Genomic DNA, 19,279 nt, shown 5'->3' on the forward strand with positions numbered 1-19,279 from the left:
TTAAATATTGCTATTCAAGGTGAAGAATGACAGGCATTTCAACTTTCAGAAAATCAAGATGTATCCAAAGAGAGCACACGGAAGTGGCATTGAGGCTGATTAGATCTGCCATGATGTTACTGAATGGCAGGGTAGGACTGAGGGCCCATTTGGCCCACTCCTATTCCTTTTTCTGATATTCCAGTGTTCTTATGGGAAATGTGAGTTTATGAGTTCAAATATTTTTAAATATTGTGAAATTAGTGTACAGCAATCAATCGTATGAAATGTGTAAAGTTAATGTGCAGGAACAACTGAACGGTATGTTGGCCATTGCTCTCAGGGATTCTTTGCACAAATATTTGCTAAGGCTGCACAGCAAGTATTGTGTATTTGCAGGGTATGTAGTAAAAATTCAACAGATTGACAAAAAAAACTGGTCTTGCAGATGCTTAATATTCCAGTAAAAGTAATCACTAATGTACTGTATTATTGCAAAAAGCAACCTGGTTACCTAATGTCCATCAGGGAAGGAAATCTGCTGTACTTATCTGGTCTCCTCTGACTCCAGATCCACCAAGGTATAGACAATAAACAGGGGTGTTACTGGAGACATCCACATCCTGTGAATGAATAAATAACTCTTTGGATGCTGGATTTTCCCTATGAAGAGGCCTGTTTTCTGTACTTCCAATGAAAGGTGCTATCAATGAAACCTGTAAGATGTCAAGAGAGTTGTTTCTTCTATTTGGAAGAGTCATTTTGTCAAGATCAGGATTCATCCAATTTGGACTGCGATAAGAAATAATTATTTACTCAGCAAAGCAATCTTTTGATTTCTTTACCTCAGATAGGATGCATAGTTATTAAAATATACAAGATAAGAATCAATAGACTTTTGGATACTGAATAAATCAAGGAGTGTGGGGATGAGGCAAGAAAGAAGGTAGGCACATGAATATGAGGAAGATGGAGGGATATGGGCGTTGTATGGGTGGGAGGGATTATTTTTTAGGTTTTTATGATATACATTTTAGCTGGTTCGGCACAACATTGTGGGCCAAAGAGCCTGTTCCTGTGCTGTAGTTCTGTGTTCACAGTTAGCCATTAGCTTACACAATGGCATTCAGGATCAAGAAGCTACATAAATGTGGAAGAAAGCTATTTCTTATGTTGTGAATTTCAAAAGATGTACTAAGACAGGATCTACAGATATTTAGATCGACACGGACTTATTAGGGAGAGTCAACACGGCTTTGTGTGTGGTAATCATGTTTAGCAAATCTATTAAGAGTTTTTTGAGGAAGGTACCAGGAAAGTGGATGAAGGGAAGGCAGTGGATGTTGTCTACATGGACTTCAGTAAGGCCTTTGACAAGGTCCCGCATGGGAGGTTAGTTAGGAAGATTCAGTCGCTAGGTATATATGGGGAGGTAGTAAACTGGATTAGATATTGGCTCAATGGGAGAAGCCAGAGAGTGGTAGTGGAAGTTTGTTTCTCTGAGTGGAGGCCTGTGACTAGTGGTGTGCCACAGGGATCAGTGCTGGATCCATTGTTATTTGTCATCTATATCAGTGATCTGGATGATAATGTGATAAATTGGATCAGCAAATTTGCTGATGATACAAAGATTGGAGGTGTAGTGGACAGTGAGGAAGGTTTTTAAAGCTTGCAGAGGGATCTGGAACAGCTGGAAAAATGGGCTGAAAATGGCAGATGGAGTTTTACACAGACAAGTGTGAGGTATTGCACTTTGGAAGGAAAAACCAAGGTAGAACATACAAGGTAAATGGTAGGGCACTGAGGAGTGCAGTAGAACAGAGGGATCTGGGAGTACAGATACAAAATTCCCTGGAAGTGGCATCACAGGTAGATAGGGTCATAAAGAGAGCTTTTGGTACATTGGCCTTTATAAATCAAAGTATTGAGTATAAAAGTTGCAATGTTATGGTGAGGTTGTATAAGGCATTGGTGAGACTGAATTTGGAGTATTGTGTGCAGTTTTGGTCACCAAATTACAGGAAGGATATTAATAAGGTTGAAAGAATGCAGAGAAGGTTTACAAGGATGTTGCTGGGACTTGAGAATCTGAGTTACAGAGAAAGGTTGAATAGGTTAGGACTTTATTCCCTGGAGCATAGAAGAATGAGGGGAGACTAGATAGAGGTATATAAGATTATGATGGGTATAGATAGAGTGAATGCAAGCAGGCTTTTTCCACTGAGGCTAGGGGAGAAAAAAATCCAGAGGACATGGATTAAGGGTGAAGGAGGAAAAGTTTAAAGGGAACATTGGGGGTGGGTGCTTCTTCACACAGAGAGTGGTGGGAGTATGGAATGAGCTGCCAGATGAAGTGGTAAATGCAGGCTCATTTTTAACATTTAAGAAAAACTTGGACAGGTACATGGATGAGAGGTGTATGGAGGGATATGGGCCAGGTGCAGGTCAGTGGGACTAGGCAGAAAAATGGTTCGACACAGCGAAGAAGGGCCAAAAGGCCTGTTTCTGTGCTGTAATGTTCTATGGTTCCCACAGAGTTGGCTCAAAGCAATATTCTGTGTCATTGTCATCTATGGTTAGACCTTCTCACCTAATGGATTATAATCTAAATTAAGAACACGAAGTTGAGAACTGTGTGCAACTGCAATCATCAGACGTGCCCATCCTTTCACTGTGATAGCAGGGTTAGCACTGAGCGTCAGTTCCTTCAGTCCTAGAGAAAACAGAATCATTGTTAGGTTCTGTGCAAGTTACAGTGCAGGAAGAACAAATAAAAGCAGAATACACAAAACAAAGATTTTTTTGAGCCTGTCTTCTTTGATTGTTATGACTTTTACAATTCCACCTATTCACTATTTCTAACTCTTAGCTATGCATTTTTCTGTTAGATACAAAAAATCCAGAGGCACTTTTTAGAGTTATACTAGGAAATGACTAATTAATAAAGTTACCTTTGATTTTTCAATATCATTTATTATTTATTGACAGTGCAAACTCTAGTTATGCTTAACATTTCATTAGTTATTTTATTTTGTTTTCATCTGGCTGGGAACATTTTGGCTTGACATTGTATATGAATTGGCTGAGCTGGGATTTTAACTTAATAGTTAAGTGAGCAGACCAAACAAAATTCCTTCTGTTTTCTCTTCTCTGGTAATTACTATGACTATTTAGCTGTCTCCTGTCAAACTGCTACAAAGAATCTTAAAGAATATGCTTTATTGTAGTTGGTTCTGAATAGTCTGATGGCAAGGGATTTGAATCCATTTCTGTTAGTGCATAAACATATAAGCACATTAAGTATGAGCAGGCCATATGGTCCCTTTAGCCAGTTCTGCCATTCAATAATATTGTGGCTGATCTGATAATTGACCTCAATAGGGTTGCCAACATTGTATTCCAACAGTAAGGGAGAAGTTGTGGATGGGGCTTGCTGTGGCCAGGGTCACCACAAGTCCCACTTGATCCTGGGAGTGGGTCCTGGCAGACACTGGGGAGATACCGAGTCCTTACCTCACATCTTCAGCTGCAGCCTCCACAGCGTTCCTCCAGGCCGTCAGAGTAAACTGGGTGATGGTGTCACTGGTTGCTGCTTTTAAGGAGTTGTGGATGTCCTGGGGATTCCCGGCCCCGCCCCCACGGCCTCTGTTGGTTTTATGGGGAAAATTAGCATCCGGTGTCAATGTCATCTGGGTCAGCCAACTTTCCTTTCAGATATGGGAATCCCATGCAATATGGGACTGTTGGCAACCCTACGCTTCAATTCCACTTTCCTGTCTAATTCTGTAACCCTTAATATTCAGAAAAATAGCAATCTCAGCCCTGAAAATATTTATCCAGAATTTAGAGTTTTCTGTATTGGAAAATGCCAAAAAAAATCTAAGATTTTGCAAAAGAAATTCTTACTTAACTCAATCTTAAAAGCACTGTCTTCATCCTGCAATGATACTCCCTAGTTCTGGACTACCCCACCAGGGGAAGTTTCCTCAAAGCACCTGTACTCAAATCCTTACATGTTTCAATAAGGTACCCTTTCATTCTTCTGTACCCATCTGATCAACCTTTAATCAAAAAGACAGCCCTTCCATCCCAGAAATCAAGCTAGTGAACTTTCTCTTCCCTCTGTCAGTTAAGCTTAGTTGAGGAGGCTAGAACAGCAAGGTCAAGTCCAGTTCAGGTCTCACCCTACAAAGGCCACTGTATTTAAGAGATGGGTCAGTTTATGTGGGGCAGGTTACTGAGAAGGATTCAGGGCCTTGATTTTTTGCACAACTGCAGCTGAAAGGGGTTCAGTAATATTGGGATTGCATCACACTCTTGAGATTTCTTGACAATGTTGGCCACTCTAGATACTGTATAGGCTTTGGCTATGAGTTTGATGGTGCCTGGTTTGTTTCCAAATTCAGCTGTATGGACAGCCAGTCTTCTCTACTGGCAGGATGAGCACTCTTATTAGATACCATCTTATCTCATTGTTAGGATGTAATAAGTGGATCAGCAGAAACTGCAACTATTCACCTTATTTATAAGCAGCTTAGAAAGCCAGATATCCAAGTTTGCTGCTGATATGGAGTGTCATTTTAAGCAATGAAAACCAAAGTATTAACTAACACAGAAGAATTAACAGATTAAACAAATGTAAGGCCATACATTTTATAACTAAAAAAAATTAAAAAAGAATGCAAAGTACTTCCTTAATGGTGAAAAGTTGGTAGCAGTGGAGGCACAAAGAGCCTTGGAAACCACAAATACAGATCATTAAAATGCTGCAAAAGTACAGAAAATAGTCAAGAAGGCTAATAGGTCTGTCTTTACACCAAGAGGATAGTATACACAGTGGTACAAATATTGCAACAGATATAAATCCTTAGACTATTCCTGCAGTACATTGGAGGGTTCTAGTCATCACATATTAGCAAAGACATAATATTCATGCAGGGCATGCAGCATTGGTTTTCTACACGGAAACATGGATTCCAAGCATTAAATCAAAATACGAGATTACAATAAGAACAAGCACAGTTTTAATACTTCTACTATCACAAAACATACCAAGGCTCTTCGCAAGCAGGTTATCAAATTAAACATACTAAAGACAATTAAAAAAAAACTACCAATGTTCTTCTCAAAGTTATTATGAAACAAAATCTGGGCCGTGAAAATAGGTATCATGACAGATGAACAAAATATTTGATAAATTAGTTGGTCCCTCCACTAGATACTTCTTCATATTTCCTTCTTTTTGGTTTGCAAAAAGAACTCCTCTCCGTAACGTGCTTTAGCTTAATCTTCCATCACCATCAACAACCACTCCACCTCATACAGGACATTCCCAAATAACTGCAGAGTACAACAATTGCACTTTTGTCTCTTCCTATTCCACCACCAAGACCAAATACTCCTTTCAGTACAACAGGAATTCACTTGTACTTCTCCCAGTTTACTGTAGAAGAGAATGCTCGTGAAAGTTTATTCTACACGAGGGTGACTGTGAATCACTTCTATTCAGTCTGAAATCATATTTGAGTGTCTGATCACTGTTTAGTTCTCTACCCTACAGACATTCTGAACTCTGTGATCTCTGCAGTCTATGATGTTCGAAATAACCTCAATTTTAACAGAAACAACAATCTGAGTAGGCATGGTGGGGGTAGTGGGGAGAGGGCTAAACTAGCCTGGCAGAAGTGTACCTGATGAGAAAATTGAAGTAAATATACTATAGATGTTAAAGCATGTGCATTTTAGAAATAAAAGAGGTGATCACTTTGATGTTATTATATCATAAGACTCCCCACCCCCAATAGTCAGTAGGAATTGCGGACACAGTACAGCACATCAGAGCCAGCTGCTACCATACAGGAAATGGTATTGCAGCATAAAAGCCAGGATCAAGAGACTCCGGGACAGCTTCTTCCACAAGGGAGACTGATTAATTCACCCTGATACAATTGTATTTCTATGTTATATTGACTGTCCTGTTGTACATACTATTTATTACAAATGACTATAAATTGCACATTTAGACAGAGACGTAATGTAAAGATTTTTATCCTCATTTATGTGAAGATGTAAGAAATGAAGTCAATTCAATCTCTCCCCCCCCCCCCCATGGACTCTGTCTACACTTGTCATTATTTCAGTAAAGCAGCCAACATAATCAAACTCTCACACACCTTCAATATTCTCTCTTTTCCTTCTGCCCTTCGCGATAAAGGGATAAAGACGGAAAGCTTGTGCCACTGGGTTCAAAGCACAACTTCTATCTTGCAGTTATAAGACTGGTACAAGAAGATGGATTCTTGACCTTACAATCTACTTCATTATCCTTACACCTTACTGTCTGGCTGCAATACACTTCTCTGTAACTGTAAACTTCATTCAGAATCAGGTTTAATGTCACTGGCATATGTCGTGAAATATGTTGTTTTGTGGCAGCAGTACAATGCAATACTTGAAAAATCTATAAATGGCAATTAAAAAAAATATACATACATATAAAACTTTACACGAGTAATTTAAAAAGCAAGCAAAAAAATTTGAGGTAGTATTCATGGATTGGTTCTTTGTCCATTCGGAAATCTAATGGTGGAGGGGAAGAAGTTGTTCCTAAAACATTGAGTGTGTGTCTTCAGGGTTTTGTACTTCCTCCCAGATGGTAGCAATGAGAAGAGGGCATTTCCTGGGTGAGGGGGGTCCTTAATGAAGGATGCTACATTTTTGAGGCATCGCCTTTTGAAGATACCCTCAATGATGGGGAGGCTGGTGGCTATGATGGAGTTGGCTGAAATTGTAACCCTCTGTAGCTTTTTCCAATGGTGTACAACGACCCCTCCATACTAGATGGTGATGTAACCAGTTAGAATGTTCTCCATGGTATACAGTCGGCCCTCCTTATCCGTGAATTCCGCATGCACGAATTCAACCAACCACAAATTGTGAAAACCCATAAGTGCTCTTACAGTACTTGTTGTTCGAGCATATACAGACTTCTTTTCTTGTCATTATTCCCTAAACAATGCAGTATAACAACTATTTTACATAGCATTTACATTGTATTAGGTATTATAAGTAATCTAGAGATGATTTAAAGTATACGGGAGGATGTGCGTGAGTTATCGTGGATCCGGATCGAAAAAAATCGGAAGTTCTCTTACTAAGTAAGTTGGAACAGGTACATCCGGTATTATTTAGCATCAGTTAGTGAAACGTTTGTCTTAGTATATAATATATATTTTACCTTTCTATGCATATAAAACACTTAAGAACGTATGTTTCAGCACCGGGCTCAGGAACGGAAGTTCCCGAGTCCGAGTCAGTGACAGACCGCTTTCAAGTGCGCTCTCCATCCAGCTGGGTTGATGTGGAGGATCAAAAACTCAAACCCCAAAACCCAATAATTAAACAACTGCGTTGCTTAGTAATAATTGCAGCTTTCATCGGGGCAGAGCCTTTCTCACTTTATCCTTTAAAATTGTTTGGATTGTTGACCGACGTAGCCTAGCGCTTTTACAATGACCGCTTTCACCTCTTTCTGATCGATTTATTATTTCCACTTTATTTTCAATGGTGATCGTGAATATTTTTGTGAACAGAAACACTGTGGATTCAGAGCTCCACTGCTGGGTCCTAATATCCACCATACTGAGACAGGTTAAATAAAGTCTGGGGTTCCGCTGGTCCTGAGGTCCTCCGCATTGAGACAGGTTGAATAACGCAGTGGTCCCCAACCACCAGGCTGCGAGGAAACAATATAATTTGTCAATATGAAACGATGTGAGTCAGCTGCACCTTTCCTCATACCCTGTCATGCCCACTGTTGAACTTGAACGCACGCGAGGTCATCAGCTGCCTAAATGCAGTGATACCCTCGCGCCAGGGATCACTGGTTGGCTTCGGGTAACTGGCTGCCCCTTGCGGCCGGCGAGAAGTGCCGATGCTACAGGCCTGGAGCGTAGACAGATGGGCGCCACCTCTGAACCTGTTTACCACACCGAATGTTCGTGGGGAACCCGGTTGTAAAATATTCGCAAAATACCTAATTTGGGCTCAGGTTTCATAAGTAGCAGAGCAGCTACCTCGCTGCAATCTGCTGAAAGTCATCCCTTGAGCCAAACTTTTATCGGCTGATAGATCCTACAAGGGGGGCAGGCACGCGCCCTGTTGCACACCTTGCTCGGTCGCTTTCTCTAGACTGCGACCACTGCGGCCCCATGTACGGGGACCTCCGGCCCTTACCTTGTCTTCTTACCCCACCCACAACCAGCTGCACCTGGCCAAGGCGTCTGGTGGCGGGCAGGCGGGAGGCTGTCTAATGAGGCAATGAAGCCCTCCAAACTGCTTCGGTACCTTGAGTCCAAGTGCCCTGCACTTAAAGACAAACCCGTTGAGGTTTTTGAGCGGGAAAAACGTGAGCAAGTGGGACAGAAGCAAGTGCTGATAGCCACGTAAACCAAATTGCAGAATAGACTGGACATAAGGAACCCCCTTTGAGTATCGCTGTATTCCGGTCGTGTTTAACACCCCCCCCCCCACCCCCGTGGCCGGTCTGCAAGAATATTGTCAATATTAAACTGGTCCGTGGTGCAAAAAAGGTTGTTGACCCCTAGAATAAGGGACTTGAGCATTCGCGTTTTTTGGTATCCGGAAGGGGTCCTGGAACCAATCCCTCGTGGATAAGGAGGGCCGACTGTATCTGTAGAAACTGGCTTGTCTTTGGTGACATACCAAACCTCCTCAAACTCCTAATGAAATATAGCTGCCATCATGCCTTCTTTGTAATTACACCAATATGTTGGGCCCAGGATAAATGTTCAAAGATGTTGACAACCAGGAACTTGAAACTGCTCACCCTTTCCACTGCTGACCCCTCGATGAGGACCAGTGTGTTTCCTTGACTTCTCCTTCCTAAAGTCCACATCAATTCCTTGGTCTTCCTGACGTTGAGTGCAAGGTTGTTATTGCAACACCACTCAATCAACTGATCTACCTCACTGCTATACATCACCATCTGAGATTCTGCCCACAATAGTTGTGTAATTGGCAAGTTTATAGATGCCATTTGAGCTGTGCCTGGCCACAGTCATGGGTATGGAGAAAGTAGAGCAGTGGGCTAAGCACACCCTTGAGGTGCGCCAGTATTGATGATCAGCAAGGAGCAGACGTTATTTCCAATCCACACTGACTGTGGTCTCCTGATGAGAAAGTCAAGAATCCAGTTACAGAAGGAGGGACCAAGGCCCGCGTTCTGAGGTTTGTTGATGAGTACTATGGGTATGACTGTGTTGAACACTGAGTTGTACAAAATAAACTGCACAAACACAGAATCCTGATGAAAGGTCTCGGCCCGAAACGCCAACTGTTCACTCTTTTCCACAGATGCTGCCTGGCCTGCTGAGTTCCTCCAGCATTTTGTGTGTGATGCTCAATAAACAGCAACCTGGCACAGATGTTGCTGTTATCCAGGTAGTTCAAGGCTGAGTGGAGAGCCAGTGAGATTGAATTTGCTGTAGACTATTTTGGTGAGAGGAAAATTACAGTGAGGCCAGCTCCTTGCTTAGGCAAGAATTGATTTTGCTCATAACCAAGCTCTCAAACCACTTTATCACAGCAGATATGAGTGCAACTGTGTGATAGTCATTAAGGTAGCTCACTATGTACTACCTCAGTGAAATGATCTATATGGATGGGAGGCAAAACAAAGTTTTTCACTGTACGCCAGTATATGTGACAATAACACAATTTTTTAGAGGAATTTATATGAAAAGAAATCAGAGATAGTTGAAGGAATAATTTCTAAAACTGATTTTACCTTTCCTGTTATTGACCTTACTGAAGGATTAACTGGAGCAGAATTTGTTAACTGTGTCCACTGAAGTTTTCTGAAGTAAAGTCTAGATGGCCCTGCCAGAGAAGGCACTGCATTTGCCCTCCTCTTAGAAAATGAGGCTGGGGGAATAGTTAATGTGTCACTGGGGGAGCACTTTAGGATTAGTGACATAATTCTCTTAGTTTCAAGATAGTTATGCAGGATAGGTCCTCAAGTTAAAGTTCCAAATTGGGGGGGGGGGGGGGGGGGAAGGCTAATTTTGATGGCATTGGATAGGAGCTTTCAAAAGCTGATAGAGAGATACTGCTTGCAGGTAAGAGACATCTGACAAGTGGAGAATCATTAAAAGTTTGAAAGAGATGCAGGTAAATAGTAAAAGACTGGATGGGCATGTTTGTTGGCAATGACCAGCTGGTTTGAAGGGCCTCCTTTTGTGCTGTATGTCCCTATGAATTTGAATATTGTAGTCGCACTGATATGCAACGAGTGAAAGCAACACACTGAATCGAGCGGGGTCTGGTTGAACTGTTTACTGTTCCAATCCGCATGCACTTAAGTGCCTGCTCCCAGCATCCCCTGCTCTTTGCTGGGCGGAAGTGACGTCGGCTTCCGGGCCCAGGTCTGCCCCGCACTCAGAGCCCTCTTGGTTGCGACTGCTGGAGCCAGTTTGCTTGCCGTGTGGAAGGGGCACCACATGGCCCCCCCCTCAGAACTGGCGCTAAGCAGAGTCCACAGCCTGCACACTGTCAGTTCTTTCAGGTGGCCAGCCTCGTCGTTGTGGGAGTGGCACCACAAACCAGCGTTCAAGGTCTAGATGTGCTGATTTGAGACGGTCAATGGTAAAAGTCTCTTCACGACCGCCGATGTCAAGAACGCAGATGATCCCATTACGGTGCACTACCTTGTAGGGTCCTTCGTATGGTCGCTGCAGGGATGGTCTGTGCCTGCCTCAGTGAACAAAAACATACTCGCTCTGTTGTAGGTCCTTGGGCATGAAAGAGGGTGTTGTTCCATGATGGGACGTCGGGTCTGGGTCAAGTCTTCCAAGCCGCTCCCAGAGTTTTGTTAGGACCGCCGTAGGTGTGTCCTCCTGGCCATGGGGTGCTGGCACAAACTCACCGGGAACTGTGGGTCACCGTAAACAAGTGCGGCCGATGATGCGGCCAGGTCCTCTTCGGGTGCCGTGTGGATGCCAAGCAGCACCCAGGGGAGTTCATCAACCCAGTCTGGCCCTCGGAAACATGCCATCAGAGCTGACTTCAAGTGCCTGTGGAAATGTTGGACTGCGGGTGGTAAGCAGTCGCTCGGTGGAGCTGGGTTCTGAGGAGTTGTGCCAGTGTGGACCACAAAGCCGATGTGAACTGCATACCCCTATCTGAAGTGACGTGGGCTGGGAGTCCGAACTCCCAGGTGGTAATCAGGGCTCTGGCGCATGTCTCCGCCGTGTCAGCAAGTGGGACAGCTTCCAGCCACCTCATGAACCTGTCCACCATGGTGAACAGGTATCTCGCTCCTCTCGAAACCGGCAGTGGGCCGACAATGTCCACGTGGACATGTTCAAACCTCCCATGTGTCGGCTGGAAGGATTGCAGGGGGGCCCTCACGTGCCTCTGGATTTTGGAGGTTTGACAGTGCGTGCATGTCCTGGCCCAGTGCCCGACCTGCTTCCGTAGGCCGGGCCACACAAACCTGTCTGCGATCAGCTGGGTGGAAGGGTGGGCTAAACCGTGCAAGGTGCCGAAAACGCGGTGCCTCCAAGTGGTCGGGACAATGGGCCGGGGTTGCCCGGTGGACACATTGCAAAGGAGCTTATTATCTTCGGGCTCAATGGGTATATCTTCGAGGTGGAGTCCTGAAACTGCGGTTTGGTACGCCGGCATCTCGCTGTCCAGTCGTTGCACCTTAGCTAACACCGCATAATCCACATCTCCTCCATCTTATTGAATTCCTCTTTCATGAGGTGGAGCTTGTCGGGCAGTAGCCTGCGGGCCCAGACACAAAGGGGAGGTTCCTGTGTGGGGATGTGGTGCATCACGCCGTGCTTGGGGTCTGTTGAGGAAAACTGCAGCGTGATGATAGATGGGAACTCCGATAACACTCTGGTGAACTCGTTGTCGGAATACGTGACGGAGTCCAGATGCAGGGCCGGTAACCTGGTCTCACCAAGGGAGAAAGTCTGGAACGTCTTTGCATCGACCAATCGTCATCCCTTCAAATCCATGAGCAGGTAGTGCGTGTGGAGGAAGTCTGTACCCAGCAATGGCTATGATATTGCGGACAGTGTAATGTAAAGTGGCTGAAACTGAACTGCAAGAAGACGGTTCTTGTGCCGTAGGTGCGGATGGTGCTGCTGTTGGCTGCCGTAAGTTCCGGTCCTGTTCTTCTCGTTTGGGTATCCTGGCTCGAGGGGGGTAGGACACTGACTTCTGCCCCTGTGTCCACCAGGAATCTACGCTTGGAGTGCTTATCCCAAACGTAGAGGAGGCTATCACGGTGACCAGCCACTGTAGCCATCAGCGACAGCTGGTCCTGGCATTTCCCTGGAACGAGCATGGTGGTCGGCAGCAGCGGGCCCCGGAACCCCATCTTTGATGATAAAAACACCAAGACTCAGAAGTGGTGCCGCCCCTTGGTGTGGGGGTTACGTGCTCCGCTGCTGGGGTGTGGGAGGGCTGGGCTTTCAGCTGTGCTGCAGCACTAATTTCGATGGTGGTTCCACCATTTTGTTTGGCGCGCCAAAGCACGTCCGCCCGGGCAGCCACCCTGCGCGGGTCTCTGAAGTCTTCATCTGCTAACAGGAGGCAGATGTCTTCTGACATTTGCTCCAAGGTCTGTTCAAACAGGAGGCAAGGCTTATGGCTGTCTGCCAGTGCTGTCACGTTGCTCATCAGGGCTGATGGCGTGTGGTCGCCCAGGCCGTCCATATGCAGTAACCGTGTGACCCGTTCGCGGAGGGAGAGGCTAAATGTGCGGATTAACAGGGCCTTGAGTGCCTCATACCTGTCTGTTGCCGGGGGCTGATGCAGAAAGTCGATAACGTGGCCCACTCTCTCCTGGTCGAGGGTGGCGTCTGAGACAATTTGCCTGACTTGGAACTGGGCCTCTGCTTGCTCGAACCAGACCACGGGTTGAGTGGTCCAGAAGGTTGGCAGTTTAAAGGAAACTGCATTCTGCAGAGCCGGGTCGTTCATGCCGGGTCCAAATCCGTTGATATGCAATGAGTGAAATCAACACACTGTCGAGCAGGGTCTGGTTGAACTGTTTACTGTTTCATTCTGCATGCGCTTAAGTGCCCACTCCCAGCATCCCCCGCTCTTTGTGGGGCAGAAGTGACATTGGCTTCCGGGCCGAGGTCCGCCCCGCACTCAGATCCCTCTTGGTTGCCGCTGGCTGCGGACTCGCCTGCGACTGCTGGAGCTGGTTCGCTTGCCGCGTGGGTGAGCCACCACAATACCTATGACGACCTAATCTCCACAACCTTTTGAAAATAGAGGAATCCAAAGATATACCCAACTTCTGCTAGAGGTTCCTACATACCGCAGTTTTAATTGACACCTCTCTAATTTATGCAAGATACTCAAACCAAACATTTTAACTTCTATCCTGTCGTGGTCCCTAAAGATCTTAAATGTTTCAGTAAGATGACTAATCGTTCTTCTGAACTCCGAAGAACCTATTTCTAATTCAGCAACTCAGAAAAGCATAACTCTCATTACATAAATTACAGTACCTGCCAGATCTCTTTTGGATTGACTCCAGTGCCAGTGTATCCTTTATTAAAATTCTTTTCACAAAACTGTGCATAGCACTTCAGGTGCAGCCTCGCCTGTACCTTGTACAATTGTAACAATACTTTGCTTTTTCTAAACTCCAATTCTCTTTCAACAAAGGTCAACGTGTCAATTGCCTTCCTACATGCTGTACCTGTATACCAATCTTTTGAAATCTGCACACAAGAACACTAACATCCCTCAAGGTTTTCACTGAAGCTATCTTATTAAAAGAATGTTCCACATTTATTTAACTATTCAAAATTAAATTCCTGTGTTTAAATTAAATTCCCATATCATGGTTTAATTTCAACTCGTGCCTCTGGTTCAATGGTACAGAACTTTGGCTGTCATCTGATGAGTCAATCCCTACTCTACTAATCAGCATACAGTAATGAATGTTAAATGGGATAACATGAGGGTGCATGGAGTCGGGGGGGGGGGGGGGGGGGGGGGGGGGGGGGGCTGGTTTTTGTCCTGCTGTCAAAACCAGGCTTTCCAAGTAAGATTCAAATTATACTGTCAAATCAATGTGACATCTGGACCAATGTCTTTAACTGCCTACTTTGCATAGTTCCTGCATGCAAATACAATTTGACCACAGGTGCAATCAGGATTCTCATTTGTAATCGCAATCAAATCGGCATCCATAGCACCAAAGGAGGAATCCTATGCAGCTGAACCTCTAGGCCTGAAAGCGAAACCACATGCCTACAAATGTAGCCACCTTCTCCCCGGTGAATTAGATCAGCTGCAACAATTTATTAGACCTAAACACAGAATTGCAAATCTACAGCATAGAGTATATCAAAATGGCTGAAATTTTTACATGACTACAATAGTGCCTTTTCTTTTGCACAAAACCTGAAAAGGATATGACTTGTCCTATAAACATGTAAGATACATTTTTTTTGGTAATTCTGTCAATGGTAATACATGAAGTGATAAAAGGTAATTTTTAAGCACAGCAGACAATTAGGAGGTTAAACAAAACGTTGGCCTACATTACCAATTGTATGTTGGACTGCACTGCAAATGGTATGTTGACTTGCATTGCTAAGCATTTCAAGTACAATATAAAAGGCTCAGAAATTCTGAAATTATAAAAATGCTTCTAAAATGGTAGTGAAGCAGATTCACACTGGTTTTCAAAGATGGCACAGAAGAGAAATTTCAAAAGAGCAAAACACGGAAAAATTCATCAACATAAATGTCACAAATTTTGGGCCTGTTGGTAACCTACCTAATTTCAAAAATCACGAAACACACAGGATCTCAGCTTTGTTAATCATCAGTACCATTTCCCATCAAGGTAGGAGCTCTTAAATCAATAATTCATTACAGGAACTGTAATGGAATTCAGGGAACCTGACATAGTGCAGATATCATGACAGATTTCTGACAGATATTCAATTATTGACACATCAGAAATTGGCTCCTCGACCACATTCTTCCCCAACCTACACCACCCTGCATAAAGAGAGCAGAAAGTCTTACCTGAAACATTGGTGACACCCGGTTCATCAGGGAAGATTCCATGGCTGTCTTCAGTGGTAGACCCTCCCATAGCAGTTCAAGTAATGATATTCCCCCTAAACTCACACTGGGTCAGGCATTCATCCTCCCATTAAGGCTTGCTTTTCTAGTTGAGGCCCACACATTTCTTCAGTATAAATGTACATTCACTGTTACCAGCAACAAAGTTAAATGAGCACTGCACACTGACTTCACTACTGCCCACTCAGCGTTGTATATTTCTGGTTGGACTAAAGGCACAGACAATTGCAATATAATTTATTAACAATAATAGTATTCTGCTTTTGATTTCCAGCTTTAAATCTTTTGAGTAGCATAGAAAAAACATGTACTATGCCAAGGAATTTTCAGCCCAGATTATTTCCTGAAGATCTATTTATCGTTTACTGAAATAGTAAAAGCTGGAAATCTAAAATGAAAAAATGCAACAGGACAAGCTGCATCTTTAGGAAGAAAAAGAGTAATATTACAGATAGGAGATCCTTTATCATACAGCATATGCAGTCCTGATATGAGGGGTTATCCTATGAGAACACAGAATATAAGAAAAAGGAGTAGGAATGGGTCTTTCTGCCCTTCCAGCCTCACCTCCATTCAACAAGATTATAGCTGATCTTTTAACTCAATATCATATCCCTTGTTTCTGCTAATATCCAAAATCTATCAATCTCTACTTCTAATGAAATCAGTATCAGGGCTTCTTCATTCCTGTGGTATAGAAATTTCTAACTTCACTTCTTAAGTGAAGAAGTTTCCCTCCATTTCATTTCTCAATGTTCTATTTCTAGTTCTGACTGTTACCATTAGGTTTAGATTGCTCAGCCTTTGGAATCAGCCTCTCTATTTCTACTCTATTGAGGATTCCATTTTTAAAAAAACAGTTTCAAGAACATCATCTCTAATTCACGAGGAGAGATTAACTATATAGGCCTATGTGCACTAAAGTACAGAAGAGCAAGTGGTCATCTTATTGAAACATGTAAGAGTCTGTAAGGTCATTTACTCTTAAAAGAGTGGATGATTCAGAGTAAATGGTCAGTACTGAGATGTTAAGAAGCTTCTTTATTCAATGGGTTTTAATTTGTTGGATGCTCTAGCCCCTAGGGCTATGGATGGTCAGTCATTGAGTATGTACAATCAATTGGGACTGATTGAATTTCCACACTAAGAGAACAAAGGTAGATGAAGATTAGGCAGAAAAGTGGACAAGGTTCATGATTGACCATAATCTTACTGAATGTAGGGCAGACTTGAGGGGCTATATGGTCTCCTCCTCTTTGTGTTCTTATAATTGTTCACATCCTTATTATTGGATACTTAATAAGTCAGCGTGGAAGAAATTAAACCAGATACCCATAGGATTTGGTACATTTTGCTCATTACCCATGGTGAACCCACCTAGGTTGAGTGAGTGGAGCATCAGAGCCTTGTTGTCACTATCTGCTGTGGTTGTACAGCTGAAATGACATACAAAATCCATACCTGACTTTGCTCCATCAGGTGGTAACAGTCCACAGATGAGATTTATTGCTTCATCACCCAAGACACAGTCTCCGAGGTCCAGTGATATGAGGGAGGGATGCAGGGAAAGGGCAGGGTTTAGGACAGCCAATCCAGAATCAGTGAGAGGACTGCCATGAAGACTACATGAAATAAAGAAGTCACATGTTGACAATTAGTTAAGTAGTTCGGGAAACACTGCAACAGCACAGACAATTACAACATACAGTCAACTCCAACAATCTCAGGATGTTCCAGACTGGCAAATTTTGCAGATTTTTGACTGTTATTCTTATTAATGCCCCAACACACTTTTAATTCATGTTTTTTAGATGTCACAATGTATTCCAATAAGCTTTCCATTGAACCCAGTAAGTTTAACAAATTGGGGGAAACAGGGCTCTAGTCATAGTGAAGAGTGTGTAACTAAACCCTGGTGAATTTAAAGAGAATTTGGGAACCAAGCTGAAAGGGAAACAAGGCACTGGTCAATTTAAAGGGAACAGAGTAACTGCGCCATGTAAACAAAAGGGGAAGTAAACAGAATGAGGACATGGGTTCATGAACTGAAGGGAAGTATGGCTACTGGAGTCTCAGGTGAATTAAAGGAGAGCGTGGGAACCAAGACCCTGCTGAGATGAAGGGGATTGCAGTAAATATTACTGGTTGTGTTGCGAACCATTGGGATTTCTGAATAGTCTAATGGTGGATTATCAGAGTTTTACTGAAATTGGCATTTAGAGAGTATGACTAATGGGAATATCTTATACCAGGAATGTGAAACACCAGGTAAGACACAGCAAACAATAAGGCAAAGGAGTAATAATCTACTAACTTTTCACCAAGATTTAAAATGCTGGAAAATTACTATAAGCCACTGTGAAAGTGAAAACATTCTTTTGCCAGGCACAGAAATTTTTTCCTTTAATAACTGTGGGGACTGTTAATTATAAAACTATAAAAAATATACAATTCAGGAAGAGTGCACATAGTCCCTTGATTCATGTTGGCAATCCTGCAGGTTGTCTCTTCAAGTTTTGCATACTTGCTACATGAGGTGAAAGCCACCCTTTCAGGCAGCAAGTTCCAAATCTCCATCAAGTCATTGAGTGAATATTATTTCCAACTCTCCTTTAACCTTCCTAGTAATTAAATGAAATTGACACCCCCTATTTGTGACTATACTGTGAAAGAAAATACACATGAGTTGAGTTGTTCTCCAATGTGGCAATGTACTGACAAACGTTTTGTCACATGTGAGGAAGACATCGTCAGTGCGCTGTTGATTGTGGTGTGTCGGCCTTTATATACTTTTCAATAAGCCAATCAGCTGAACAGTGATTAAATGTTTGCAAGAAAATTGCCAAGATTGGAGAACTCAACCCAACCATCAACCACCTGAGCAACACATCTTCTGAATTGTTTCCAAAAATAGATGATTTCTGTTTACACTTTCTGGCTCTTCCATACATTTAAATACCTCAGTTATTCCTGTTTTGAAGGAAGAGATCACATCTGAGTTGTCTCTACTCATAAATTTAATCCAGCAGTCCTTTCAGTGACCTCATAAATCTATTCTGCATCTAAGGCCAACACATTTTTACTGTAGTGTGGTGATCAGAATTGTACACAGTACTCTAGCTGTAGCCTAATTAATATTCTATGCAGTTCTAACATAAGCCCCCTACTCTTCTAGCTGCAGCCAAAACAATGCACGCTTTCTGGATCCCTTCTTAATCAACTTAACTATATCTGCTACATTCCAGCATTAAAAAAATCCTTTACATACCTTAATATACTTCCATTTATCATTTCTCCTTCCTTTACTTTTGTATCCTAAATTCATTATCCCAAGCTACTCCAGGTTAAATTCATTAATTAATATAGTTGTCACCTATCCATATCTTCCTGAAGCATTGGATGCTTTCCTTCACTATCATGCAAAATTTCTTAATTGTAGCACCAACCTACAAATCCAAATAATTTACATATTCCATGAACAGCAAGGAATTTAACAATGAGCTTTGTGGAACCCACTGTAGTTACTAAAATCTCATCAGCAATTTACTCTTTGCTTTTCTGTTGGTGAGTATATTTTCAATCTATTTTGCCACTTTTTCTTGTTTCCCATGGACTTTTGCCTTAATCACTGATCAGACTGATCCAATGGCAACACAGGTGGACAGGGTGCTGACGATGCCTCTTGTCACATGTGCCGTCATTAGTCAAGGCACTCAGTGTATGGGTTTGGACAAGACAATGGTGGGAACATCTGGGAACATAGTGTGCAGTTCTGTTTGCTGAACTATAAGCATAAAAGGGAGTAAAAAAGATTTGTGAGGAGTTATCAGGATTGGAATGCTTAAGTTACAAGGAGGACTGGGCTGGATATGATGGGCTACTTTCCCTGCAGCATAGAGACTAAAGGTGACAAAATAGAGATGTATAATATCACAAAGTTCATAGTCTTTTTTTCCAGGATAGGGGATCTAAACGTAGAGGGTATAGATTTAAGGTGCAAGAGGAAAAATTTAAAGGGGGCTTGATGGGTAACGATTTCCACACATAGGGTGGTGGGTGTGTACAAAGAACTACCCAAGAAAGTGGTAGAGACTGGTACACAACAAAACTTTGGACAGAGGTAGGAAAGGTTTGTCAGGATATGGGC

General features: G+C 42.9%; 1 protein-coding gene across 7 annotated transcripts in view; it reads right to left on the reverse strand.

The window, feature by feature from the left end:
* lrrc73 (leucine rich repeat containing 73) overlaps positions 1–19,279 on the reverse strand; it is a 41,505-nt gene that overhangs the window by 19,139 nt on the left and 3,087 nt on the right. For 6 of the 7 annotated variants that reach the window (XR_009514443.1, XR_009514444.1, XM_059982623.1 and 3 more), the window contains exons 2-3: positions 16,594–16,754; positions 2,570–2,692 (exon numbers count right to left, since the gene is read on the reverse strand). Coding sequence is in view for 5 of the 7 variants with exons in the window: in XM_059982623.1 (XP_059838606.1) it covers positions 2,570–2,692; positions 16,594–16,754 (284 nt within the window). In the remaining 2 variants the exon portion in view is untranslated. The remainder of the gene's footprint in view (positions 1–2,569; positions 2,693–16,593; positions 16,755–19,279) is intronic. The other variant, XM_059982626.1, reaches the window with a different exon arrangement.

Source organism: Hypanus sabinus, chromosome 10 (assembly GCF_030144855.1).
Source record: "Hypanus sabinus isolate sHypSab1 chromosome 10, sHypSab1.hap1, whole genome shotgun sequence".
Classification (NCBI taxonomy): Eukaryota; Metazoa; Chordata; class Chondrichthyes; order Myliobatiformes; family Dasyatidae; genus Hypanus; species Hypanus sabinus.